Below are 26,405 nucleotides of genomic sequence, written 5' to 3'. Positions count from 1 at the left end.
GTAATTTTCAATTTCAGCTGCAATCCTATTTTATTCCTTGTATATCAAGAGAATACAATCTCACTGTGGGTAGGGTCTCCTTTAATTTCTTTTTTTAATTCCCAGCCCCTAGCACTGTACCTGGTACACACTTGATATCTACTAAATGTTGGTTGGATTGAATTAACTGTTTGTAATCAACAACCTTCATGTTCTCTTTATCAGATTGGAGAATGAAAGCACAGCATTTTATTCCTCGGCAAGACTGTGGGATGATGGAGTCATACTGCCCCAGAATTCCAGAGAGGTGAGCTCCCTTTGATGCTCTTTGGGTTTCAGATGGCAACTTTAAGGATGTGGGATGCTGGCAGGTTGACCAATGAACAATGACCCAATGAATCCCTATTGATTATTTATTTAAGATTATGAGAAGATGGCATGTTCCAAGTTTTGTTTTGTTTTTTTCTTTACCTTGACTTAATAGAGTTAGTTGGGAGATCAAAAGCACATGAATTGGTTTAATTAATGGTTTAAATGAAAGAAAAACAATTACCATTAGGTTACCTTGACTGATCTTATTGGTGACTCTCCCAAACTGACTCTGTGTAGATATAATCATAATCAGCAGGTCTATGATCATGTGTATGGAGTACTGGAGAGGGTCTGCTTCAGTGATATGGATTCAAATTGTGCATGCCTCATACTGGCTGGGTGACTCTTACAAGGTTGCTTAACCACTCAGTGATCGAGGAAACTCAAAATTCTAAGTTGAAGAGAAAGTACTCACCAGAATTTCTTACCTGGGTCATTCCCTGGACCAGCAAACTGACAGATGTGATCCCAAACTCATTTTTAGAGTCTTTTCAGGATCATTTAGCTTTGACATCATCCAAGTCTCAGTCCAAACACCCTAGTTATAGTTATTAGCTCTCCATTATTATAAGGACAACAGATGGTGCAGTGGATAGAGCCTGCACCTGGCACCCAAATCCAGCTTCAGGAACTTATTACCTCTGTGATCCTGGGCAATCACTTAAGTTTTATTTGCCTCAGTTTCTTCAATAACACCTACCTAGCAGAGTCGTTGTGAGAATCAAGAAGAGAGTTTTTTGTAATGTGTCTACCAAATGACTATTTATTCCCCTTCTTTCCCTTTTCCTTTATTCTTCTTGTCCAATCTATGAACCTCTTTTTAAAAATAAATTATTTGAGTCTTTTTCACTTTAGGATTAGTGAGAGATACTGCTCAAAATCTTATTCCATAGATGACCATATATAAGAATCTTTGATTTTCACTAGCACGGGAAAACTTGCAGGGTACAAACTTTCTTTACCAAATCAGATTGCAACTTGTTTGTGACTTAATACAATGGTTCTCAAAGTGTGGTCCTGGGGGTGGTCCCTGGAACTATTTCAGGGAGACTTCAGGATCAAAACTATTTTTATAATAACTAATTTTATAATCAATATGATAAAATATTTTTATAATAATGTTTTAATTCTTGCTTAATAAATATCAACAGACAAAACAAGTTTATCAGGACTAGGAGACTCCTAAATTATTTTTCACAGTTAGGAGGTATCCAAAGACTAACCAAGTTTGGGAATGACTCAGAGAAGAGCCATAGAGACTAGAGGCCCAACAAAGTTTAGTGACTTGCTCAGGATCACCCAGTGCGTAGGCAGAATTTTCAGTCATGTCTTCCTGATTCCAAATCCAGAGCTCACCCACAGAATCTCACTATCATTTTTACTGGATTGATGCGTTTGCTACTGAGCCCAGCAATTTCCCCAACTGCCCATGTGCTAGCTAAGTTCTCGTGAGTTTCCTCAAGAAAAGTTTTCTGTGTACTTGATGGTGTTTGTTCTTTTAACCATTGCCCCAGAGTTCTTAAAGTAACAGCTAGAGCTTTTAGCAGATGTCAAGAAGAGACTCGGTGTCTGTTAAACTAGACTAAAAACAACAATAAACCCAAGTGTGAAACAATCAATGAAATTTATCTTATTGATGTGAACACTTTCATCTGATTGAGCATTTTTTCAGAAGAAGAAAGGGAGTCCTGCATACCACTGGGGACCCCAGAGCCCAAGTATTAATGGAACAAAATCTAAATACTATCTAGCAATTCCAGGAGCTTTAAGACTTGCATCTCAAGGCTTGATTTATATCTCAAGTCTGATCTTCACAATAATATTGGAAGAGGTTTATTATTATCCCCATTTATACATATGAGTAGACTGCTGCAGATAGAGATGATGGTGATTTGCCCAGGATTACAGAGGTAGTAAGTATGTGAGGCTGGATTTGAATTCAGCTCTTCCTGATTCCATGGTTCATGTTCTGTACCACCTAACTACTTAAGTGCTTTTGGGAGCATCCCAAGAGAAGACTGGGCAAGAGACTTTGTGGGAATTCCTGCTACAGATGTGCAGAGAACACAAGTTTCCTAAAATCATAGAATCTTTAAAGTCCAGGCCCTTCAGAGATCATTTTATCTCCCACCCTTGATTTTCTCCAGACTAGGAAACTGAAGTGATTTTTTCCAAGGTCAACTGCTTAGTCACTTATAAATAACATCAGACAAATTCTTTTTCCAATTCCAAGTACAGTATTTTTCCCATTATACCAAGGTGGACAATGTGACATCTCTTTGCCACGGTAGGTCAAATGGCTGCTTTGGGGATTAGCTTTAAATATTAAGAATTTCTTGGATGTATGAATTGTGTAATTTTGCCACGCTCTGCTAAAAAGTTCTCTTCCTGAAGAATATTATAAAAAGAACAAAGAGTTACTATGGTGATATTCTGTCCTTAGTTGAAGATAAGTCATTTATTAAGGATAATAGATTTGCCACTTCCATCAAATTCCACACCTTTGTGATCCTAGTATCATAAAATCAGAATAGTGGTTTTATGGTCATCTCATGTAATCCATAGTTCTTTGACAATCCAACAAGTGATCAAGTTTTCTTTGAAGACTTCCAATGGTAGGAAGCCCACATTCCAAGGTATCCCATTCCATTTTGGGATAATGCTCCTTTGAATATCTTTATCAAGTCTCAGCAATATCTTCATCCTGAAAAGTCACTTTAGCCCTAGAACTTACTCCTTGTCAGTGCTCTATAACCCTGCAGTCCCTCCTTTCCTTCAGCTAGAGAATGGAGAGTTTCTGCTATTGAGAGAAGACATCTAGCTGAGCCATCTCATCATCTTCCACTTATGAACCTGAGTTGAAAACCTTTCCTTCTCTCTCTGTTCCACCCCCTTCAACTTCCTCTTTTAGTATAGCCTTCTCCCATTAGATTGTAAGTTTCTTGAGAGCAGAGAACAACTTTCTCTGGATCCCCAGTATTCAAGATAGTGCCTAGCACACAGTAGACACATAATAAATTTAATTGACATTAACTTCCTTTCCTTCCTAGACAAAAAAAAAATCAAAGTCTAAGTAGTTAAAGGAGATAAAGGAGAATATGTAATGCACCAGGGCATACTATTTGTGATGTTTCCCAATCTCTTTTCAACCATAAAATCCCAATTTCTTTGAAAATGTCTGCCATTATTTCATTCTAAGAAGGCAAACAATTGAATAAAATAGGATGCTTTTTGTCTTTTATATGAAATATAATAGCTACTGTTGCTACTATTGTTCCTTCTTTCTCTTTCTCTTTCTTTTTCATCATTATTATTATCAATTATTACTAGAGCTTGGTGTTATAATAGAGGGTAGGAATGAAGATTCAGCCTGTAATTTCAATGCTATATACAACTCCCTGATGCGGAATCTTTCTTTACTAGTTCAGGTTGGAACTTTCTCTGCACTTTGTCTTACAGTGTGAACTCAAGTTCCAACAGGTGAACTGACTTGCTTAGAGTCAAATAGCTAAAATGTGTTAGAGGTAGAACCTGAACCCAGTTCTTCCTGGTTCTGAGACCAACTTTCTGTCCACCTCACTGTGCTGTATTTAATAAATTATAGAATAAACTCTTTCCCAATTCTCCAATATTCCATACTATGTCCCATGGAAGACAGATCACAGCAATTCCAAGAAAATCATTTGGTTTGTGTGGATTCATTCATTTCTAGTTTTGATCACTTGCGTTTCCTCCATGTCTAGGTGATTGCAAAGTGCTTAGAGATCATCAAACAGAAGGACCACCAGACTCTCCCTTTTCAGCAGCAGCCCATTCTCCGAATATAATTAAAAATAATTGTTACATGTATGAAATATCATGCTTCAAGGGACTTTTGCTTTGTCCAACCATGGGATTGGATTGGAGTTGATTTACTGAAACTGAAGAAATTGAACAAAAGTGGGAAACAGAAATTTACTATGAATGCTAAATCATTAACCTTCAACTGCTTCAGGTTCCCCTCTTTTGTACGGTTTCCTAGCAAAGGAAGACTATTCTAGCAAAGAAAGGGTTGGGCTTAGAGACCCGAGTCCTTGGACTTGATTCCTGATTCTTAGACTTACTAGCTGGGTGACTGACCCCAGCTTTGTAAGCACCTATTTTATCAAATCGATGGGGAGAATGACTGATGTAGGCCCAATTTTTAGAGCATGGACAATATGGCTTAGGGAGTCTGCCTTTGGAAAGTGTGATGGAGGAGTCTTCTCCCTTCTTGATTCAACCCATGTGAAGGTAACCTCTGATTGGTTGGTTGATCATGGAAATGCTCTCCATTGGTTGCTGAATCAGAAGTGTGCAAATGTGCAAAGGCTGGAATAGAAAATGGATGAATTCTTCCTCCCCTGGTGATCACTGACGTAAGAGAACTCCCCTGGAGTTCTTGCAAGCCCCCCTACAGGGTAATTGGCAGTGGGGTGAGAGCCACAGTACAAGCAGTATAGCCAGCTGTCTGTTGTGGTTTCCTTCTCTCCCCACTGAATACATTATCCTGCCTGTTTGTGCAACCTGTGCTTCCTTTTCCCTGATTTTGGGTAAATGAATATTAGAGAGAGAAGAGAGTAGTTGATGACTTTGTGACTTTCAAATGGTTGGAAGAGTCCCAAGAAGACCAACAACTACAATCCTACCAGATTGTACCAGATTCTACCCATGATAGCAGCTGTTGAGCACACTGAAGAGCTAGCCCTAAGGCTGTACTCGCTCAGCCAACCTAGCAGTCAAAGGATCCAGCAGCTGAGACACTGGGTCCTGCAGGGAAGGCAGTGATTCCACAGTGATCAGCCATGATTTTGGAGGACTAATTTCCAGTTTAAGGTCATAATTTATAGGAATCAAAGAAGCAGAGGAGCTCTGCTCCTGGTTTGAGAGCTTCTTATACTTTTTTTTTTTTTGGCCCTACCTTCTCAGTGAAAAAAATTCTTTAAATCTAATTATATTGGGGAAGTATTAACTAGTGATTAATATGGGGGAAAGTTGAGGGCTCCTCTCAGCCCTTCAGTTCATCCCTAGGATCCTGAAAGGAGAGCCCCAGAGCTCTGTGCTCAATCTGTAATGATGCTATTTAGGACCATCCACTGACAACTGGAAAGACACTGTCATTGAGCTCGGCTCTCTCATTGGACACACAAGCAACTGAGCATCCCAACACCATCTGGGAAAAAAGAGGGAAAATCACCTGCCCCAGGCAGGCCAAGGACATCCAATCAGGAGATTGTAGGTTGGGAACAGGAAGGAAGCTTAAGGATTGTGGAGTTCAATCTCCGACTTTACAAAGGAAGAACCTGAAACCGTGAGAGGGAGTTTTTTGACTTCAGAACCCTAAGCTCTCTTGACTGCATCACACTCCCCTCAGCAGGGATCTGGGACTCATCATTAGAACCACACATGAATCAATGACCCCTGAATGTGGATCTCAGTGCCACTTAGAGAAAACACAGATCTGCTGAAAGCACATTTTTGTATCTGGAATCATTTTAATGATGTCCATCTAAATGTGTCCAATCGAGTCTGTTCAAGGGGGCGTTTGGGGAGGGATCTCCACGGGTGGTCTTTTTGAGGGCAGTAATGTGCCCAGCACCATATGATACCCCCAGCATTGTCTGGAAAGCTTTGGGCATTCTAGGAGCTTGTGGTAAAGACAAGGGAGACCACAGGACCAGGTCACTGGGGGTCTTGATGGTGGGGAAAGGTGACCTGGAATCAAGACTTTTTAAACAGCCCATGGAAGGTGACCGGGATGTTGATTTCCACTTCGGCCCGGGCGACTTCACTCATGTCCTTAGCGTTGAGGACCAGGAGGTAAGCGGGCTTCTGCCCCACCCCGGGGCTCACCACCACACTCAGAACCACTCCTGCCAATCAGAGGCCAACAGCAGGGAGACCTGGTTAGAGCTGAGCTTACACATCATGATCACTGTCTGTCTACATTGAGGGGAGCTGCAGAAAGACCTGGTTCGGTCTTGCAGGTGCCTTTTGGTGACCCTGTGGCCTTGGACAGGCACCTCCACCAGGGTAGAAAAAGGTCTTGCCCTCCCACCAGCCCCCCACCCCCAGGCTGATCATTCATGCTAATATCTGGCTCCTGGATCCAGAGGGAAGGAGGGGAAACTGAGGCTGGTGACCTTGCCCAGCCCTCCCTTCCTCAAATCCAATTCTCTTGCATGTCATAGTACCACCTCCCTGATGTCAGGGTCCTCTTCGGGAACAACGGACAAACAACAACTGTTAGTGCTCTGGGTGATGGTCTGCCATTGTAAGGCACAGAGAAGGTACTGATTGCACAGGAGCAACAGTGAGAAGGGAGTTTCCTTATCTGGGAGGTGCCTATACTCATGAAATCCCAAGGGGCAGGCAGACTTGGAGGCAGGAAGACCGAGTTCAAATCCAGCCCCTGGTACTTTTTACCTATGTGATCCTGGGCAAGTCACTTCATCTCTCAGCACTTCCTGGATGTTACCTGCTCAGAACTCACACCAATCCTGGCAGGGAGGGACTGTCACTGAGGATCTCTAATGGAAACACTGAGAAGGGCAGTGGCTTCCCCAGTGACCTAGCATGCTATCACCTGTACTCCCTCACTCCCTCCACTCTCTTCTTGCTGTCTATAGTAGCACATCCTGGGTGCTATCCTTGCCTTTGGGGGCATTCACACACCATCAGCCTTGAGCCATGGTATTCCCCCTGGCTTTATCTCTACACATGCTTCTGGGGGGAGGAGGGGGGCTCCAAGGCCCCCCAATCCCAGTTGCCTCCTCTGCTCACTCTCAATGTCCTTCCTCCAACTGGACCATCCTTGTGCCAGGTATGGCAAAGAATGATTCTGATCAGGAAAGGGAAAAATGTCTGGTGTCTTAGACCTGAGTGAGACCCCAAGGAAGCCCCCCTCTCCAGGGCCATTTCTGGTCTTCATTACCATCATCTTCTTCACGGGCATCTGGATGTGACACGAAAATGGGCTCGGACGGATAGGAGTCTGGCTCCTGCCACACCCATGTTTCTTTGCTCTTGACATTCAGCTTACAAAGCTGTGTAAGCAGAGAACATAAAAAAATAGTCCAGTGAACACTTGAATACAAGACCCGCTTCCCCCAAATTGGTGCCAGCCATTACCCTGTCTGGAACAAAGTGGTTCAGTCCCAGTCCATAGGCATATGTATAGGGTTTCCCACTGTACTTGTGATAATTGATTTGGGGAAACTCAAAAGCTGCAAAAAAGCACACAAATGAGAGAAAAAATGAAAAAAGCATTTCTTAAATCACTCATAATGTCTCGGGCACTGAGTCATACTGCAGGGATGCAAAGGTCAGCCAGTCTGCGTTCCAGGAGGTTCTGCTCTAATGGGTGCTGCTAGAAAGCATGAGGGGGTGGGACACAGAAATGGCCTCAGATATGCTAACAAAGTTGAATTCTGGGCAGAAACTGGACTTCATAATAAAAGTGTAAAGCTGATGAGAATTCTCAAATTTAGAATTGTGGTTTCCCCATCTTTTCCCAGGAGGGTCTAATTTATTTGTTTTCTCCAGTAAACAGTCATATTTAAATAAAGAGGACTGAGAACACTCCAATGACTTAGACTTTGGGGAGAGAACATGTCCAAGAAAGAACCACATATTCTACAATCATTCCCCTACACCGAGAGTGAGGATGCAGACTTCAATGCCCTCATTTTGCAGATGGGAAGTGAAGTGTATCAGGATGAAATGATCTAGCATTATCTGCAGGCTCAATGGGCTCCGGCCATCGGCTTCTAGATCTAGAACTTTTTTCAGAGAAGTAATGGCAAAAGATAGGAGAGATCTTATGGAAGGAGCCCAGATTGGGTCAAAAAACTCTGATTCAAACTGTGGGCCTACACCTTGTTCCCTATGTAAAGCTGAGCCTGATATTATTTTCATTTGTAGACCAGCTGTCTAGAACCATCAGAGAGTACTCTCATTTACAAGGTGCCTCTCTTCAAAAGGAGTTTGAGTATGCTGTTGACTATGTACAATTGTACAGGTAAAACTGAGGAAGTAAAGTCATGACACAGCTTAGCCAAATCCAATAGTTAGCAAATGACCAAGACTCGATTAAAATGAGACAGCAATGAGCTGGAAACGTCACAGGAGACCAAAAGCTGTCTGAGGACCAGAAAGGTCTCTGCTGTCTTTGCATCCCCAGTTCTGGGCACAGAGTAAGTTCTTGTAGAATTTAATGTTGGTGGGGATGGAGCTCCCATGTCCCCTGCATGGCTAATCTCCTCACCTTGGCGGGACCCAGAGAAGAGGACCTCGGGCTCCAGCCAGATGGTCCCATCACTACGGAGAATAGCAGCTGCTGTGGTGTTGGGCAAACTCACCAGATTCTTGCCTGTGTCGGCCTAGGAAAAAGTAACAAAAGCCACTGTGAGAAGAGAAAGAAGCAAAATGGCGGCTGGTTCCAAGGCTTGACTTCTTTTTCTCCTCCCTGCCGTTGTGGCCTGATACAGATATGACCAAGCTAGGATGATAAAATTCATTCCTAAGTAAGTATTGCACTCACAACAACTATGGGAGGTAGAATGGAGTATTTATGTTATTATCCCCAGTTTATTCATGAGGAAATTGAAGCTCTGAGTTATTAGTGAGCTGTCCATGGTCAACTGGAGAATATCTGAGACAAGATTCGAACTCAGGGATGCTCAAGCGTAGCAATCTTTGAGGCTGCCTTAGGCTTGGTAGTGAAAACAACTCTGGAGTAATAAGCATGAAAAGAAAAGATGGTGGGGCTGGACTAAGTGACCTCAAAATACGATCTTGAATTTCTCTAAACACCTTAAGGTTTACATTGCATTTTACAAACATTAGCTCATTTGATTCTCACAACAATCCTGTGAGGGAGGTGCTATCATTATCCCCATTTGCAGATCAGGAAACTGAGGCAGACAGAGGGAAAGAGACTTGCCTAGAATCACACAGTCACTAAGTGTCTGAGGCCGGTTTCAAACTGAGGTCTTCCTTATCTAAGGCTGATGCTAAGCATTTAGCCATTTAGCTGTCCCAAGAGTTCCCTTAAGCTCCCCAAAGTGTAGAATTTAAGAGAGAAAAATCTTATAACAGTAGTTTACACAGGAATTTTCTTAGGTACTATATTCAAACTATAGTTGAGAGAATTATAATTTTGATATGTATTTGTATTGTACATATACACATACATACATACAGATAGATACATACATATATACAAATGTAAATAAATATATGCATGTATATAAATATAGGTACATATGTACATATATACAAATTTAAATAAATATATGCATGTATATACATATAGGTACATATACAAGTACATAACATATACATGCATAAATGGATCTGTATGTATATGTTTCTGTGTGTGGAGAAATGGAGACAGAGAAAAAGAAAAAAGGGAATCAAAGAAAAGCACTGAGGTTTTAAATCCTATCTTGTCTCTGACATTTCTTAATTGAATGACCAGGGCATATCATATGATCAAAAAAGAAAGATTTAAAGCTAGCAGGGACTTTAACAGCCAAGTTCAACCCCCTCACTTTATAAATGAGGAAACTGAGTCTCAGAGCATTCTGTAACTCGGCCAGGGTGACACAGCCAATGAGTGTCTCAGGCAGGATCTGAAGACTCCCTCTGAATCCAGGTCCAGCGCTTAATACTCTGTACCACCAGCAGTCACTGCACTGTCCTCTTGTTCATGGAAAAAATGGGTGAAGAGAAGATGCAAAATTCCTACCTCAGAGGGTGGTTCTGAAGCTCAATTGACATTACATTTGTAAATTATTTTGTAATCTATTAAGTGTCTGATAAACATTTTGTATATATGAGTGGTCTACACAGTAAAAAACCCTAGAATTCCCTGGAGGTATATTTTGCGGGCAGATTTGTAAGGCTGTCACCTTTGTTCCATAGTATCTTTTATCAAATGGCTCATTCTCTAAGTTTTCTTTTCCTGGAGTATTTGACCATAGGTCTACATCTAGATTGGTAGGGCCATTGGAAACTTCAGGAAATCACCTTCCCTTCTATATTTGGGATCAGGTTGCATCAGAGACAGAGATGCTGAGGAAATTCAGTTTCAAACACTTTCTAAAAGTTTATTTTTATGCACTCCAGATTCATGGAGAGAGAGACACTGAGGAAATTGAACCTAAAAGGAAAAGTAATCCTAGTCCTCTCCCTTGTTCCCAATTCAATGTTGCTGATTTTGTGCTTTCCTGGATGAGTGATTTCCAAGTTAAACTAAAACATATTTTGATAATCTGTGACTACTATACAGTGCAAAGGCAAGTGATGGAGATGACCTATTACAACATGTTGGAAAATACAGCCGAGGAATATGGCCTGATGGACACCAGGGGTTTGCAGACACCTTGGCAGCCTCAGCCTTTGCCCTCATGAATGCTTTCTTATAAAGGGACCAGGAATGGACGGGACCTCTTTAGTACTGAATAGAATATCAGGAAAAAAAATGAATAAGAGTTCTATTGAAATAGACAGGAACCCACTGGTGACCATGGAGGAAGTCATTCTCACGCATGATCAAACAAAAGCAAAGCTGGGAATAAGATCCCCCAAGGCAGAGGACTTAGGAAATAAGTTTTAAGTCCAATGACTTGCCCAAGGTGTCAAAGATCCTGAGCCTTGGGGACAGGGTTGGATTCCAAGGCCCCAAGGATCCTTCCATTGTGTCTGTTTGGACACAATGTTCAAACTCTGTTTGAGGTTCAGAGTTTCCATGGTGAGTGTATATACACTCTATGAGGAAGGAAAGCCAGACTGCCATGTCAGGGGTCACCCAACATACCTGGAGCTACTTTGGTGAAATTACCTTGTTAATAACCACAGGAAGGATATATCTCCGAACTTCAGGTTGAGGAGCCTTTATGGCGTTTCTTTTGACCTCCTCCCAGTTCTCTCGTAAATTGGCTAAATACAAGTAATTATAAACGAATTCAAATCTGTTGAGGGAAGAATTCCAACATGAGCAGAGTAACAACAAACATGTGAACAGTGCTGTATGCTTCCACAAGTGCTTTGTATAACTTGTCCAGCCTGGGAAGCAGGTGTTGGTTTTATCCCTTTTTACAGAAGCAGATCTGAGGGCACAAGAAGAGCTCAAGTCTTCTTGGGACACATATCCTGCCCATCTTTGAAGAAATGACAGATAATGCCTGAGGCAATCTTTAAGATGCGGCAGGAGGACCCACATTCTGCCACATGGAGCTGACCATGTGGATGGCCTTGTGAATGATTCCTCCTTGAACCACCCACTTCCCATTTCCTCCAATCTCTAGTCTGCATGAGCTGCTATTTGGCCGGCCCCCTAAAGACTAACATCTTCAGGTTTAGCCAGATTTCTTTTTGTATGATAGGTATGCCATCCCCTACCAGGTCTGAACTCTACCTCTATGCCATGCGCCAAAATGAACAGTTGTGGAAGAAAACAGTGAACCATTTTAGTAATTATAAGAGCCAATTATCTTAGGCATTGGAGGGCCTGAAAAGTTCTATACATAATCTTTGCAACAATTCTCTACACTATGTGTTATTACCCCCTTTTAACAGAAGAGGAAACTGAGGCTGAGAACAGCTAAGTGACTGGCCATCCATCACCGAGACCATTAGTATGTAAGGCAGGATTTGAAATCCAGTGGCCAGCACTATCTACTATTCCACCAGCTAACTCAAGACTCTTAAGCTTATATACGTATATAAGCTTATAGACACCATTTCTTGGAGGGATGACTCTAGGTAAACCGTTCTTTCTCCCTGATCAAATTACTTATGCTTCAGAAGATATTACTGGTTGGTGAATATATGGTTATTGGAGCTCAGTTCCCTCATCTGTAAAATGAGAGTGGTGGACAAGATGGCTAATTGATTTTATGGTATTCCTAAGACAATCAACTTGGACTTGGTGAAATCTCATCTGTGAAATGAGAGGATTGAACAACATCAAATGTTCTTAACCTATTTTGTGTTCTGGATCCCTTTGGTAAAAGTTTGGAGAAGGCTAGCGAGCCCTTCTCAGAATCATGTTCCTAAATACATAAAATAAAGAAAGAAATCACATTGAAATATAGTTAGCAAGACAGACATTACAATAGATTCAGAGATTGTAGATGGAGAGAAAGTGCCTGGAGCCGATGGGTAGGTTTTAGCCTGGAAGGATGATCCCTTGTTTCTGAGTGAGACAGATGCCCACAAAAGGCTACCTTGGAAAGCCAGGGGACCCAAACATGATGACAATCCCTGTAGTGCTTTTCTGTTCTTACCCTTTCCAGCAGCAGAGATCCACAATCAGGAAGTTGCCCTCTTCATATGTGTTAATGTGATGGAAGAGGTTAAAAGAGGATGTTCTGTATTTGTTGTTGAGGTACTTGCCTTGTTTTTTTTCAGCTACATGAAGCCACACCTTGGAAAATGGGAAAAGAGTTAGAAGGTGCCCTTGGGACAACTCTCCCAGAGTACTTGGCTTAGCGAGGATGGTGCTCACCCCCATGGTTTCATTGGACTCAAAGCAATCCATGTAGTTGGCTCCCCATAGGGTCCAGGAGGAAAGGAACTTGAGCAAGTTAATTTTGACGGGTGTTTCTACAAAAACGATGTAATTTGGAGTCAGCCCAAAGCTGTGGAGAAACACAATGTGAGCATGTGAGGCAGGAAGGTTGCTGGCCAAGCATAGAAATAAACACACTCATGAGGTTTACTTGCAGAGGAAGGGCTTACTAACATAGTCATCTGCGCCTACATGTATCTGACTACCTGGAAATACTATGTTCAAGTTTGCTCAAAGGCAGGGAAGATGCTAAAAGTGTTCCCTTTTTTTCCTCTTGAATATTGAGAAGGGCTCTTGATTTACCTGTGGACGTAAGATGGTTTCAGCCGATCGCTACAGGGAAATTGGACGACCACCTCACACTTGTTTATTGGGTCTTCTTTGTCTAAAATAAAATCATTTTCACAAGGCTGATGAAAAATTTCTTGTGAAGGAGTCTGAGAATTTAAAACCTTGTGTGCAAGAAAAGTACATTTTCAGCTTGTGCTTTGCAGAGCCTGTCCTGGATCAAACCCATTTGTTTGCTAGGACATTTAATCTCATTGTTCCTCACATTTGTTTTTTTTTTTTTTTCCTCTCTCATCAGACCAACTTAAAGCCCCACTCATCTCCATAGGAAATTTGACAATCATCTGCAATGGGTTTCTCTGCTTTAATCTCTTCCTTCTCCAGCCTGTCTCTCACATAATTACCAAGCTGGCTTCCCTAAAATATGGATCTGACCTGATTTCCTCCCTTCCCTCCACCCCATTCAAAAGTTCTCAAGAGCTTCCTGGTTAATCAGGGATTTAAATTCCTCCTTTCCCAAATTCCCCTAATCTTTTCAGTCTTATTCATGTGACTTCTCTCCATGCACTCTTTAGTCCAGCCAAACCAGCCTCAGTTTCCCACTCTTCTACCTACACTGATGATCCTCCTTGTACAGGAAGTCTTTGTGATCCTCAGTTGAAAAATAGCATTCCTCATAGCATTCCTAGCAGGTGCCTCCTGATCTTTAGCAGCGATTAGAACTTTCCTATTCTGAAATTATTTTGGATTTGCTTCCTTATGTGCAGTAGAATGTAAGCTCCTTGAGGAGCTTGTTTTGTTTTTTACTTTGTAGTCCCAGTGCCTAATACATTTAGTTAATCCTTATTAAATTAGGATTGAATTGAATTGAAACTTCAATTCAACAGACACATTTCCAGTGAAACCATTGAGCTCTTTAAGGAATCAAAGGAGACTTGTGATTCTGAAAAGTGATTTTAGGGAAATCAGACCCAGGACAAACTGGATCCATCATCCCATAGCCCTGATGCATTTCTCACACTTGGGGAAGTTTGTTTAAGGAAGGGTCCAGCCTGTGAGTGTACCTGCTTGTAGGGGAGGAATCCTGACAATGTTGTAAGCAAGAGAAAAGTTCTTTCCAAAGCAGTTGCCAATATTATAAACAGTTCCATCATTTTCGATGTGGGGATGAGCCGATGCACCATTGACTGAGACGTAGTTGCAAAGGTCAACCTACAGGACAGCAAATACCAGTTAAATTCTACTCCGCAGAATCTAACAAGATAATAGAAGAATTGATCTGTAGGAACAAAAGATCTAGAACTTCAAGGGGAATAACAGAAAGAAAACCAAAATATAATGGAAGGGGAACAAGCCATCTAGACTTCATATTATATTATAAAGCAGTAATTGTCAGTACTATTTGATATAAAAGTCAGTCCATGATATGGTGGAGAGAGAGTTATGGTTAAGAGTTGGGGGATCCAAGTTCAAATTCTCCCTAATACATATTACCAAGCAATGTTAAGCCAGTCACTAGATTCTCTTCAGTTTTCTTATCTGGAAAATGAGGATACTGTACTATATGGCCTTTCTGGGCCTCTCTTTGTCTAAATTTATGATCTTGTTTTCTTTTGTTCCTAGATAAGTAAGAATCAGAAACAACTGGATCCAGCAACATACAATTAAGAGAAATTTGAAAAGACAAAAAATCTTGGGAAAGAATTCCCTAGGAAACGAAGCTTTTTGAAAAACTGGAAGGCAGTTGGGCAGACATTAGGTTTAGACTGACACATTACACACGTACCACAATAAGGTCAAAATGTTCATGTAGAACTAGGAAGCTTGCATGACCTGGTGCCATTCCCTAATTCCATCTTATTTACAAGAAAGCCTGTGGGTTTTGTACTTTTAGGATCCTGTAAAGAACTACATCTTTCCTTTTGTGAAGTCATTTTTAATGGATCTGCACATTCGCTATTGAACTAGCAATTCCCCCCCCTCCCCCCAAAGCATTGTTGCATAGTACACAGAGGTTTGATATTCGAGTTGGGAAGGTCTGAATTCAAATTCTGCCTCTGCACCTTGGGACCTCGGACAGCTCTTTGGTCTGAATTCAAATTCTGCCTCTGCATCTTGGGACCTCGGATAGCTCTTTGGTCTGAATTCAGATTCTGCCTCTGCACCTTGGGGCCTTGACAGCTCCTTGGTCTGAATTCAGATTCTGCCTCTGCACTTTGGTACCTTGGACAGCTCTTTGGTCTGAATTCAAATTCTACCTGTGCGCCCCCCCCTGGGTACCGTGGACAGCTCCTTAACTCTAAATGCATATAAGTTGCCAAAGTGCCTGAGAGAGGGAATTTCCGCCCCAGGCGTTATCCAGGCAGTGGAACCTCTATCTGGGAGCAGATACGGGAGGGAGCTGCACGGAGCGCACACAGCTCTACCTGCTTGATGGTCTCCAGAGTGTCCGGGTTGATCTTGGTGATGAAGTTGGTCTCGGTGCAGGCGTAATAATCTTCCCCCACGGGGTAGACGTTCACCAGGGCATTGTCGGTGACCTCCACGCCTCGAAAGTAAGAAAAGAACCTGAGGAAGCAAGCGGAGGGTGAGGCCGGCGGCTCTCCCAGAGACGGAGAGCAGCCGAGCTAAGCGGGCGTAGAGAAGCCGCCGGCCCGCCCAGCCACCTGGAGAAGATGTTTTTGCACGGATCCGGGAAGGCGCAGGTGCCGAACTCCGTCAGGACGATCCTTTTCTCCGTCATGGCTCTCACGTAGGCGTCCGTGCGGATGAACCTGGCAAGAGAGCAAGAGGCGCAGCGCCTGAAGTGCCGGAGGGGTGGGGAGAGGGGAAGGCTAGCGCGTCCCCACTCGGAGTCGGAAAAGGAGGGAGCGCAGGAGCAGCATCAGACACAAGGCCCCAAGCTGCACCTGGACGGCGTCACCTGCCTCCGAGGAAGCGCTCCTTGATGATCTTTGTGTAAAAAGGCAAGGAGGGCTTCCTTGTCAGGGGAGGCCAGGGGACCACCCACAGTGAGACATCGACTGGAAAACAGTCAATCTCAGACTGAGATTCCTGCCTTCTAGCCTAATAGAACGGAACGGGGATTAACTTTTGTAGGCAAAGGACCTGGGTTCAAATCTTTCTTCTGCCTCAGTTTCCCTGTTCCTAAAATGTGGAGTTGGATGCGATGCCCTCTAAAGTTACCTCCAAGTTCCAATTCTATGAGGAGAGAGGGAGAGAATAAATGTCTATAACACTCACTATGTATGATTGTATCTCATTTGATCCTTATGAGCACTGCATGAGGTAGGCACTATTATTATTCCTCTATTAATAGGCAGAGGTAAAGTAAGTGTCTGAGGCTGGATTTGAATTCAGGGCTTCCTTATTGAGTCCCCCAGCTGCCTGTGATCTTCCCTTCCTCACTTACCTTCTATGATACGTGACCCGGCCTTCCTTAAAGTCAAACTTATGGAGAAGGGCTTGCCCGTCAAACAGATGATAAAACGGCTCACTTCCAACTTCAAACAGGCCAGGCCCACATCGAAGGAGGCTGCCAGTGAGCCATGGCGGAATTCTGCCTACGAACAAGGGGCACAAGAGCAAATCCTGCTGAGTCCCAGCTCAAATCCCAGCTGGGGACACCCATGTTAGACCAGAATATGAACTTTGACTTTCTTGAATCCCCAGAGCTTTCTCAGTGCCCAGCACAGAGTCAGTACTTAATAAAAGTTCAGTAATTAATGATGGACAGAGTGACTTGTTGAACATTTGAACTAGGATGCTGGTGCCTGGGTGAGACAGAAAGGGAAGATGGACTGCCTCCATGGAAGAGTCACAAATCCAGAGAAGTGGGCTTAGACTGCTTTTTTGTCTTTGGCTGGCTTGGTGGCAGATGTGGAATAGAGGCATGAGGTCCTGAAAGACTTCTGAGGTCAGCTTAGTTGTGATGAGGAAGGGTCAATGGATGTGTTTTGTTAAGGTAATACAGTGAAGTAAAAGGCATTGGATTAGCCCAGTCAGGCTGTGGATACCTCAAAGCCCACAGGAAGTGCTCCCTCAGTGTTTCGAGATGGCAATCACTCAATTAGCACTGCTCACATAGGGCCTGACTTGCCTTAAATCTCTGCACAAGAAGACAAATGGAGGACAGGTACAGGGATTGATAAGGAGGTCGAGGTGGCTAACATGGTGATACTTCACAGGGGAACACAGATGTCATCTGTGCTTTCCAGGAGCTTGTAGAGATAAGTTGGATAGGAGCCTGGAGGGCTGTCTGGTCCGATCCCCTCTTTTAACAGATAAGGAAAGTGATATCTAGGGAACTTCATTTGGTTTGTCCAAGGTAGCAAACGTCAGAGGTGGGATTCAAATCCAGTTTTTTTTTCCACTACTTCAAAGCTTGCAGACCCCTTTAGGTGCCTTATCTCGTTTCAGCCCTAAGACATCCCAAGACATTGGGGAAGTGACTACACCATCAATGACAACCTCCACCAGGTTCTCATTTTTAAAGAGGCAGAGAGGGGTAGATCTGGATTCCTGTCCTGCCTTAGACACATAATCACCTGTGGGACTCAGGAAAAGTCTTGAAGGTTTTCTTCTTCAGAGGAGCTGCTGGCCTGCATTAATAGCACTCATTTTCTCACTAATATTTCTTTGTTGAGACACAGACCCAAGTCTACTTCTGCCCTTTCCTAGAAGGTGTTCTGTCCCAGTGGGCAGCTGAGGAAATTGAGATTCAGATGAAATGACTTGCCCAGAGTCTAAGTGCCAAGACAAACCCAGGAACTATATGAACACAGCTAAAAAATGTTTTTTTTCCCCCACATGAATAAAGCCAGATCTAAACACCTAGAAAAATCTAAATTGCTCATAGGTAGTCCAAGGAGATAAAATAAAAAATGATTGTCCCTAAATTGATGTATTTATTCAATGCCATATCAATCAAACTACCCAAAATTATTTTATAGATCTAGAGAAAATAACAAAATTAGCTGAAGAACAAAAGGTCAAGAATATCTAGGGAACCAATGAAAAATATGGGAAGAAAAGTGGTCTGGCCATAGCATATCTCAAACAGTTTTCTAAAGTGGTAATTATCAAAATAATCTGTTACTGGCTAAAAAATAAAGTGTGGATTAGATCAAGCACATAATACATTATAGCAAATGACCATAGTAATCTAGTATGTGAAAATCTAAAGAGTCAAACTGTAGGGACAAGAACTCATTATTTTACAAAAAGTGCTGGGAAAATTGGAAAACAGTATGGAAGAAACTGGGTACAGACCAACAAATAATACCATATACCAAGATAAGGTCAAAATGCGTACATGATTTACACATAAACAAACTGAGAGATGGAATACTTTACCTGTAAGTTCAATGGATAAGGGAGAATTTGGGATCAAACAAGATATAGAGCATTCAGTGAAATGTAAAAAAAATTACTTTGTATAAAATAAAAAGGGTTTTCCATAAAGAAAACCAATACGACAAAATTATAAGGGAAGCAGAAAACTGTGAATATCTCTGATGAAGGCCTCACTTCTCCAATATATAGAGAACCGAATCAAATTTACATGAATAACTGATGTTCTCCAATTGATGAATGGTCAAAAGATATAAAGGCAATTTTCAGACAAAGAAACCAAAATGATCTATAGTCATGTGAAAAAGTGCTCCAAATCACTATTGATTAGAGAAATGTAAATTAAAACAACTCTGAGGTACCACTTCACATCTATCAGATTGGTTAATGTGACAAAAAAAGGAAAATGGTAAATGTTGGAGATGATTTCGAAAAACTGGGACGTGAATATATTGTTGATAGAGTAGTGAACTGATCTAATTATAATGGGGAGCAATTTGGAGCTGTGCATGCCCTTTGATCCACTAATGCCACTGTTAGATATGTATCCAAAGAGATAAATAAATAAGGCCAGGGTTGTGGAAGGAAGGACCAATTGTACAAAAATATTTATAGTGGCTCTTTCTGTGGTAGTTAAGAAATGGAATTTGAAGGGATGCCCATTAATTAAGGAATAACTGAGCAAGTTGCAATATATGATTACGATGATATATTATTGTGCTATAAGAAATTACAAGACTGATTTTAGAAAAACCTGGTAAAGCTTATATGAACTAATACAAAATGAAGTGAGCAGAACCAGGAGAGCACTGTACAAGTAACGACAATTTTGTTTCATGGAGAACTGTTTGAATGACGACTATTCTTGGCAACATGAATTCTAAAGGATTCATGATGAAACAAGCTATCTGCCTCCAGAGAAAGAACTGATATTGACTAAATACAGACTGAAGTGTACTATTTTTTCATTTCCTTTCTTTCTTCTTTCCTTCCTTCCTCTCTTCCTTCCTTCCTTCCATGTTACTTATCTTGAGTCTTACAAAATTATTAATATGAAAATGTTTTATAGGATTATACATGTGTAACCTAAATCAGATTGCTCACCATCTTAGGGAGGGGTGAAGAAAGGGATAGATAAAATTTGGAATTCAAAACTGAAAAAACCCTAAAATATTAAAAATTGTTTTAACATATAATTGGGGAAATACTAAATATTATTTTTAATAGTATTTTATTTTTCCAAATACATGCTAAGATAGTTTTCAACATTCAAGCATTCTTTTTCTCTCCACCCTTTCCCATCCTGGACAGCAAGCAATCTAATATAGGTTGAATCTGTGTAATTCTTCTAAACAAATTTCATATATATATATATATATATTTTATGTTGTGCAAGAAAAATGAAATCAAAAGAGAAAAATGAGGAAGGGAAAAAACAAAACATCAAGCAAACAACAAGAACAACAACAAAAAACCTGAGAATACTATTCTTTGATACACATTTAGTCTCCATAATTTTCTCTCTGGACATAGATGACTCTTTCTATCACAAATCTGTTGAAATTGGCCTGAATCACCTCATTGTTGAAAGGATCCAAATCCAACACACTACATTATCGAATTATCACTTAGCATCAATTCATGTAACTAAGTATTATTTTAAAAAAATTAAATGTTAAAAAAAAAGAAATGACTTGCCAGGGTGACAAAAGTTAATAAACTGCAGGCTGAAGTGATATTTGAACTCAGGCATCTCTGGTTTTCTCAATGGCAGCCATTGTTGGTGATATCCTTTGGTTTAGGGTAAAGTTCATGTAATTCTCTCAAATTTGAATATGAAAACATGAATTATTTCCTTTGGTTCTAGTTAAATAACTGTGTGGGGTGGAAAGAAGTGGGGTCTAGTTTCCCATGAAAATAATGCTTTACCTGGGGGTCCTCTTGGCCATGAAGGTGAAGGGGAGTCCTCTGGTGATCCAGCCCTACTGGGATATTTGCAGAGCTCCCTGCTTTTTACAAAGTGTTCCCATAGATATTGATTCAGTCGATCTCCACCATAGCCCTGGAAATGGAGCTGGGCAAAGGTCCCAGAGTTGTACAGACAGACTCCAGATGGAGAGATGGAAGGAGTTTTCCTGTCCACCCCACCATCTTCTTTTCCAGATGAGAATGTAGAGGCCCAGGGAGGTTATGGGGTTTGTCTGAGGCCACACAGAAGCCAGGATTTGAACTTGGATCCTTTGACTAAAAATCCAACTTATTTTCCAGATTCATTTGTGCATTGGAAATTTTTATTCCAATTTTTCTATTACATTTATAAAAATAATCAAGTCCATGGAAGACAAATGGCCTTGACTTATGTCACAAATATATATAGTCAGAAGTGAGACAATAACAAAGATGATAATAGCAGCTGATATTTTGGCAATGTTTTCCATAGATTACTTCATTTGATTTTCTTATCAGTTACATAGCAGACATGCCATACTGATCAGCCTCCTTTACTCATCAGGAAGCTGAGGCACAGAACCACTCAGGTAGTAAGTACATGAGGCTGGATTCTAACTAGGGCCTATCTGCCAGGACCTCCTGCTGGCTGCCACAGCTGCCCCATTTCCCATCTCATCCAGAGTCCACCAACTGAATTTGAAATTCTATTCACCACCTGATGTGCACCGGCTTTGGATGGATATGGGGCTTAATTAATGATGACAAAAATCTGTATTTATCCATTTCACTATCACGTGTCCTTGGGCACAACTTCTTACTTCCTTAGCCTCAGTTTAATCTTTTGTGAAAAGGTAAGGTTGTTTTGGATGATCTCTAAATTCCCTTAAATCTGAGGCCCTGTTAGCCCTGCCTCTAAATTGAAGATGTTTCCCCAGAGACTCTCCATTAATCCCATTAATTGTCTCTTTGATATCACTTCAGTGGCTTGTGGTCTCTTCATCTTCTACACTAAGAGGAGCCCAGAGGAGACACAAGGTGCCCTTCCTAAAATGCTCAAGTTTCTTTATTCCTTTTTGTATGTCCTGGTATTTGAGAAAGATTCCAGTCAATAGGGGAAGGGAGAATGGGGGGACCCACCTCGGACATGAGCTGGGAGTGGTGAAGACAGCTCTTCCACAGTTTCAAAAAGCTTCCTGTAGCCTGCAGCTGGGTGCTCAATTCTGAAATGGGTCAAGAATCAGGAATAAATCAATGTTGCTTCCCAAAGAAAACCCAGAGAAAAAAGGCAATGATGGGAGGTGGGGAGGAGTTGGGGAGCCGACCCTTTAGCACAAAGTCAGGCTGAGGAGCCGACAGCCCCTGGAGGGAGGAGAATCATCACTGTTTAGGTGAGTGAGTCACTGATCCATCCATTAACTCCTTGGAAAGACAAATACTCCGTTGGTGTTAATGAAAAAAAAATCTTAGAAATCCTTCCATGTGACTGTGATCATATCAATTCACTGACATCACTTCTTTGGGACTCAGTTTCCTGTTCTGTCTAGATGATAGTCCCCTCTTAGGCAATCAGACGTGGAAGACCTTGGGATCTCACAACCATGTTTTTAAATAATTAAAGGAAAAGCTCTGTGTCAATCAGAGGCTGATGAAGAGAACGATCTTCCCCCCCCCCCATCTAGTTCACAAACCTCTGAAATCACCTCTGGGAACCTTGAGAGTTGGGGAATCTCAGCATAGAAAGCTTTGCTTGGATTATCTGCCCCTGGTATTTTAGGGCTCATTTAGTGGAATGAGTCAGAGCACCTAGATCCAAATAAATTGTCTTCTGAGCACTACATCTACATGGCCAAGTCATTTGCCTGCCCGTGGCTTCAGCTTTAGTGACAGGGAGGGCCAGATCAGTGTGGTGTCAGACTCAAACAGAAACAGACCCGGCAGCTGCATCCCGACTTGGAAATTCATACGTTAACAATATCTATGTTAATCTAAGCTAACAATATCTATGTAGTTTTGTAAATTTATTTTGTTAATATTTTCCAATTGCATTTAAATCGGCTAATTCCAGGGTGTTTGGGCTTGTGCTCTGGCCCTGTCTGGACAACCTCCCAGGTCCCTTTCAGTTCAAGATTGATGATGGTAGAATCCCAAAAGTCAAGTGGTTTGACCAAAACTTGCTGAGCTAGTTTGGATACAAGTGGGGCTTGAGATCATGGCTCTTTTCTCCAATTTCAATGCTCATTCTCTGGGTCCCTGATTTGCTTCCCCCTCCCCAGGGCTCTCCCAGAAATGAGCAGTAAGCAGGAGGAAGGGCCACTTTATCCTGCACTTACCATCTCTGTCACCAGCCTCTTGAAATCTCATATTCCCTTCCATAAAGTGACAGTTCCATTATGGAATCATCATAATGGAAAGCTGACATTTATAGATTGATTCAAAGTTTGCACAAAGATTTTAAGCATATAGTGATCCTTGCAACAACCCTGGAGGTAAATGCTATTATTATACCCATTATACAGGTGAAGAAAATGAGGCACCCAGAGATTTAGGGAGTTGCTTAGAGTCACAAAGCTAGTAAGTGTTGGAAGCAAGATTTGAATTCAGGTCTTCCTGACTCTAGACCCAGAATTCTCCTACTTTGCCATGTAACTTTGTAGATGTACATAGGTATGTTTATTTATATTTGTACATACACACATGTGTGTATATGTACACACACATCTATGGCATTGTAGATATACAAACATGTACAGGTATTTGTGTGTGTGTGTGTATATACATATGCTACATATGTATATATACACATACATATATATGTATAGTTGTTCCATCATTTTGTTGTGTCCAATTCTTCATGACCTTATTTTAGGTTTTCATGGCAGGGAACACAGAATAGTTTATCATTTCCTCTTCCAGAACATTTTGCAGATGAAGAAACTGAGGCAAATAAGTGACTTGCCTCGGGTCACACAGGTAAGAAGTGTCTGAGGCCAGATTTGAATTCAGGGATAGGAGTCTTCTTGATTCCTATCCAATGCTCTGGGAACTCTGGCACCCCTAGCTGCCCATCTATTTTTGTAACTATTTATCTCCTATCTACTTTGCATTCTTGCAAGAATTAAATCAACTAATGTCTGTCCATCTCAAAGCCTTATAGAAATGTCATCTTTTCTTATAAGGGTCACAGACCTAGCAGTCGGAGTAGCTTCAGAGGTTGCCTAGTACACCTTTTCTTTTAGACAAGAGAAGGCTCAGAATAGCTCTAGAGACTAAAAGATTTGGCCAAAGTCCCACAGCATCCAAGGTCACATTTGAATCTTGGTCCTCTGATCTCTGATTCGAGAGCCAATGATTTTTTTTTTTTTTTACTGTAACCATCCTCATTCTCACCATCTATATTGTGGATGCCATAAAGATGGCATCGATAGTAATCTCATTCAAGGTCCTTCTAGCTATAAGATTCAGGAATTTGTTCTTAATGGAAAAGCCTGGCTGACATTCCACTCTCATTCCTTGCCCCCATCAGCCTCCTCACCTGACCCTGGGGTACATCCCTTGACTGGTGGAAAGGGGTTTCTTTGTATTTTGCTTATTCTAAGACAGACAGAAATCCTTGCACTTTCAGAACAGAAACCCCAAATCTGATCTACTTTACAGAACTGGAAAACTCCTGAACAACAAAGTCAGCTGCTGCCCTCCCTCAACACAATGATGCTCCCAGATTCCACTGGAGAGGTGAAAATAAAACCTCTTGCAGCTACTTACCTGCTAGACATGTTCTCCAGATGGTTGGACAGAGTGGGGTGGTAGCAGGGGCACAATGAAGATGCCAGGGTTCAGGCAGGCTATTTATATGGCTGTTAAGTCCTTCTGAAAAGAGTTAGAGCTTTGGAGAAAACCCATCAACCAGTCATAGGGGAGAGGGTGAACAGAGGCTGCTTTCACTCCTCAAGGCCTCCTAATGCCCTCGAGCTCTTAAGTTCTGCCGTTCCCATGGCAGAGATCTTTGACCTTATTCCAGAGACCTCAATCTTTCCCGGGGAGAGGATGACAAAGAGACTGGAAGGTGGGGGTAGGACGTGGAATCACAGTGATTTCACTGGTACCAGCAGCCACCCCCACCTCCTGGGTTCTCCCCATGGTGTGAGCAGGGAAGAGTAGCAATGGCATATAGGGACTGGCACCCTGCACAGTAGGATCATATCTCAGGTATTTCTTGAGTCAAGTCTGTCCCTGTCCCCTCCTGCACAGAATCCATTTTCACATTTGCCTTCTGTTGGTACTGCTTGAAATCTCTCTTTTGAGGATCCTATGTTGAAATGATAATGAAAGACTAGTAGAAGTTTTCCTAGTTTTCTCTGAAGCTATCTCCTTCATCATTTCTTATAGAAAAATAGTATTCTATAACAATCATACAATGCAACTTCTTCAGCTGTTTCTCAGTGATTATCTTTTTAGTTTCTAATTCTTTGCCACATTTTTGTGCATATAGGTCCATTTCCTTTTTCTTTGATTTTCCCGGTTCATAGATCCAGTAGTAGTACTGCCGGATTGGTGCACGTTTTTATAGGCCTTTGTTACAAAAAGCTTCTCTAGACAACTGATGCATAATTCTGCTAACAGTACATTAGTGTGTCTACTGTCCTACATCCCTTCCAATACTTGTCCTTTTTCTTTTATGTCATCTTAGCCATTCTTATAAGTGTGGATTTGTGCCTCAGAGTTGTTTTAATATACATTTTAATACCAGTGATTTAGAGCATTTTTAAAAACATGATTATTGAAAGATTTTTTTCCCCCTGAAAATCTTACTTTTGACATTCACCAGTCAAGGAGTGGCTTTTTTTTAAATTAATTTTTTATGTATTTGAAAAATAAGACCTTTATCACAGAAATAAAGAAATTTCTTCAGGTTCCTGATTTTCTTTCAACTTTTGCTGCATTGATTTTGTTTGTGCAAAAATTTAACTTCATGTAATCAAAATTGTACAATTTATCTCTAATTTTCCTATCTCTTATTTGCTCATATTGTTTTCTTATATTCTGACAAGTAAAACATTCCATAATCTTCTAATTTGCTTATAATGTCACCCTTTATGTCTAAATCATGCAACTATTTTGATTTATCTTGGTATATAGTATAAATATTGGTCGGTTCCAATTCTGCCAAATTGCTATTCAGTTTTCCAAACATTTTTTTTTTTTTTGTCAGATGATTTCTTATCCCTGACTTGGATCTATGGTTTTTATCAAACACTAGAATACTATGGTTATTTATTATTGTATATTGTGTACCTTCTATTCTGCTGATTCATCACTGTCTTAGCCAGTACCAGATTGTTTTGATGATTACCCCTTTTAATATAGTTTGAGAGCTGGTACACCTAGATGACCTTTCTTCACATTTTTCTTCACTGATTTTCTTAATAACATAAACTTTTTTTTTTCTTGATGAATTGTGTCTTTTCTAGTTCTGTGAAAAAAAAATTTGGCCATTTAGTTGCCATGGAATAAAATAATTAAATTAATTTAGATCATATTATCATTTTAATCTTATTGACTTGGCCTACCCATGAGCAATTAATACTTCTCCATTTAGATAGTTGTATAAAATGTGTTCTTTAATTATATTCATTTAGTCTCTGGATTTGTCTTGACAGGTAGTTACAAAAATATTTTATATTATCTGAAGTTATTTTCATTTATTTATTTATATTTTACTGAGACAATTGGGGTTAAGTAACTTGCCCAGGGTCACACAGCTAATTACTGCTGTCATGCTGTCAAAGACTTCACATTCTTTTTTTTTTTTTTTTTCCTGAGACAATTGGAGTCAGAGTTAAGTGACTTGCCCAGGGCTACATAACTAAAA

The 26,405-nt window shown here is 41.1% G+C and overlaps 2 protein-coding genes across 4 annotated transcripts in view; one reads left to right on the top strand and one right to left on the bottom strand.

The window, feature by feature from the left end:
- LOC127563170 (biotin-dependent 3-methylcrotonyl-coenzyme A carboxylase beta1 subunit-like) overlaps nt 1–4,205 on the top strand; it is a 46,695-nt gene extending 42,490 nt beyond the window's left edge. For both annotated transcript variants that reach the window (XM_051999453.1, XM_051999454.1), the window contains 2 exons: nt 205–286; nt 4,095–4,205. In XM_051999453.1, coding sequence (XP_051855413.1) covers nt 205–286; nt 4,095–4,178 — 166 coding nt within the window. In that variant the 3' untranslated portion in view covers nt 4,179–4,205. The remainder of the gene's footprint in view (nt 1–204; nt 287–4,094) is intronic.
- A 1,639-nt stretch (nt 4,206–5,844) lies between these two features.
- RPE65 (retinoid isomerohydrolase RPE65) lies at nt 5,845–16,787 on the bottom strand. 2 transcript variants are annotated; one of them, XM_051999458.1, is made up of 12 exons: nt 16,647–16,785; nt 15,901–16,008; nt 15,661–15,802; nt 14,299–14,446; nt 13,250–13,331; nt 12,884–13,016; nt 12,663–12,802; nt 11,216–11,345; nt 8,636–8,750; nt 7,501–7,595; nt 7,304–7,415; nt 5,845–6,242 (listed from the first exon to the last, which is right to left on the bottom strand). In XM_051999458.1, exons 2-12 carry the CDS (start codon nt 15,975–15,977, stop codon nt 6,091–6,093), a joined length of 1,326 nt encoding a protein of 441 aa, XP_051855418.1. In that variant the 5' UTR covers nt 15,978–16,008; nt 16,647–16,785; the 3' UTR covers nt 5,845–6,090. The 2 variants fall into 2 exon arrangements, with proteins under 2 accessions (XP_051855418.1, XP_051855417.1); XM_051999457.1 differs by having other exon boundaries at nt 12,663–13,016; nt 16,647–16,787.
- Between the last annotated feature and the right edge of the window lie 9,618 nt (nt 16,788–26,405).

The sequence above is a fragment of the Antechinus flavipes genome, chromosome 4 (genome assembly GCF_016432865.1).
Source record: "Antechinus flavipes isolate AdamAnt ecotype Samford, QLD, Australia chromosome 4, AdamAnt_v2, whole genome shotgun sequence".
In the NCBI taxonomy this organism is placed as follows: domain Eukaryota; kingdom Metazoa; phylum Chordata; class Mammalia; order Dasyuromorphia; family Dasyuridae; genus Antechinus; species Antechinus flavipes.
This window is presented reverse-complemented; position numbering and strand designations above follow the sequence as displayed.

Bases quoted from the DNA above. Each gene is read 5' to 3' on its own strand.
- RPE65 (XM_051999457.1), bottom strand. From the start codon at position 15,977: ATGACGGAGAAAAGGATCGTCCTGACGGAGTTCGGCACCTGCGCCTTC. The intron at 13,332-14,298 runs GTACACTCACAG...ATTTTATTTTAG, and splicing joins GATTCCTCCCCTACAAGCAG to ACAAAGAAGACCCAATAAAC. The intron at 8,751-11,215 runs GTAATTTCACCA...ACTTTTTCCTAG, and splicing joins TTCCTGTGGTTATTAACAAG to GCCGACACAGGCAAGAATCT.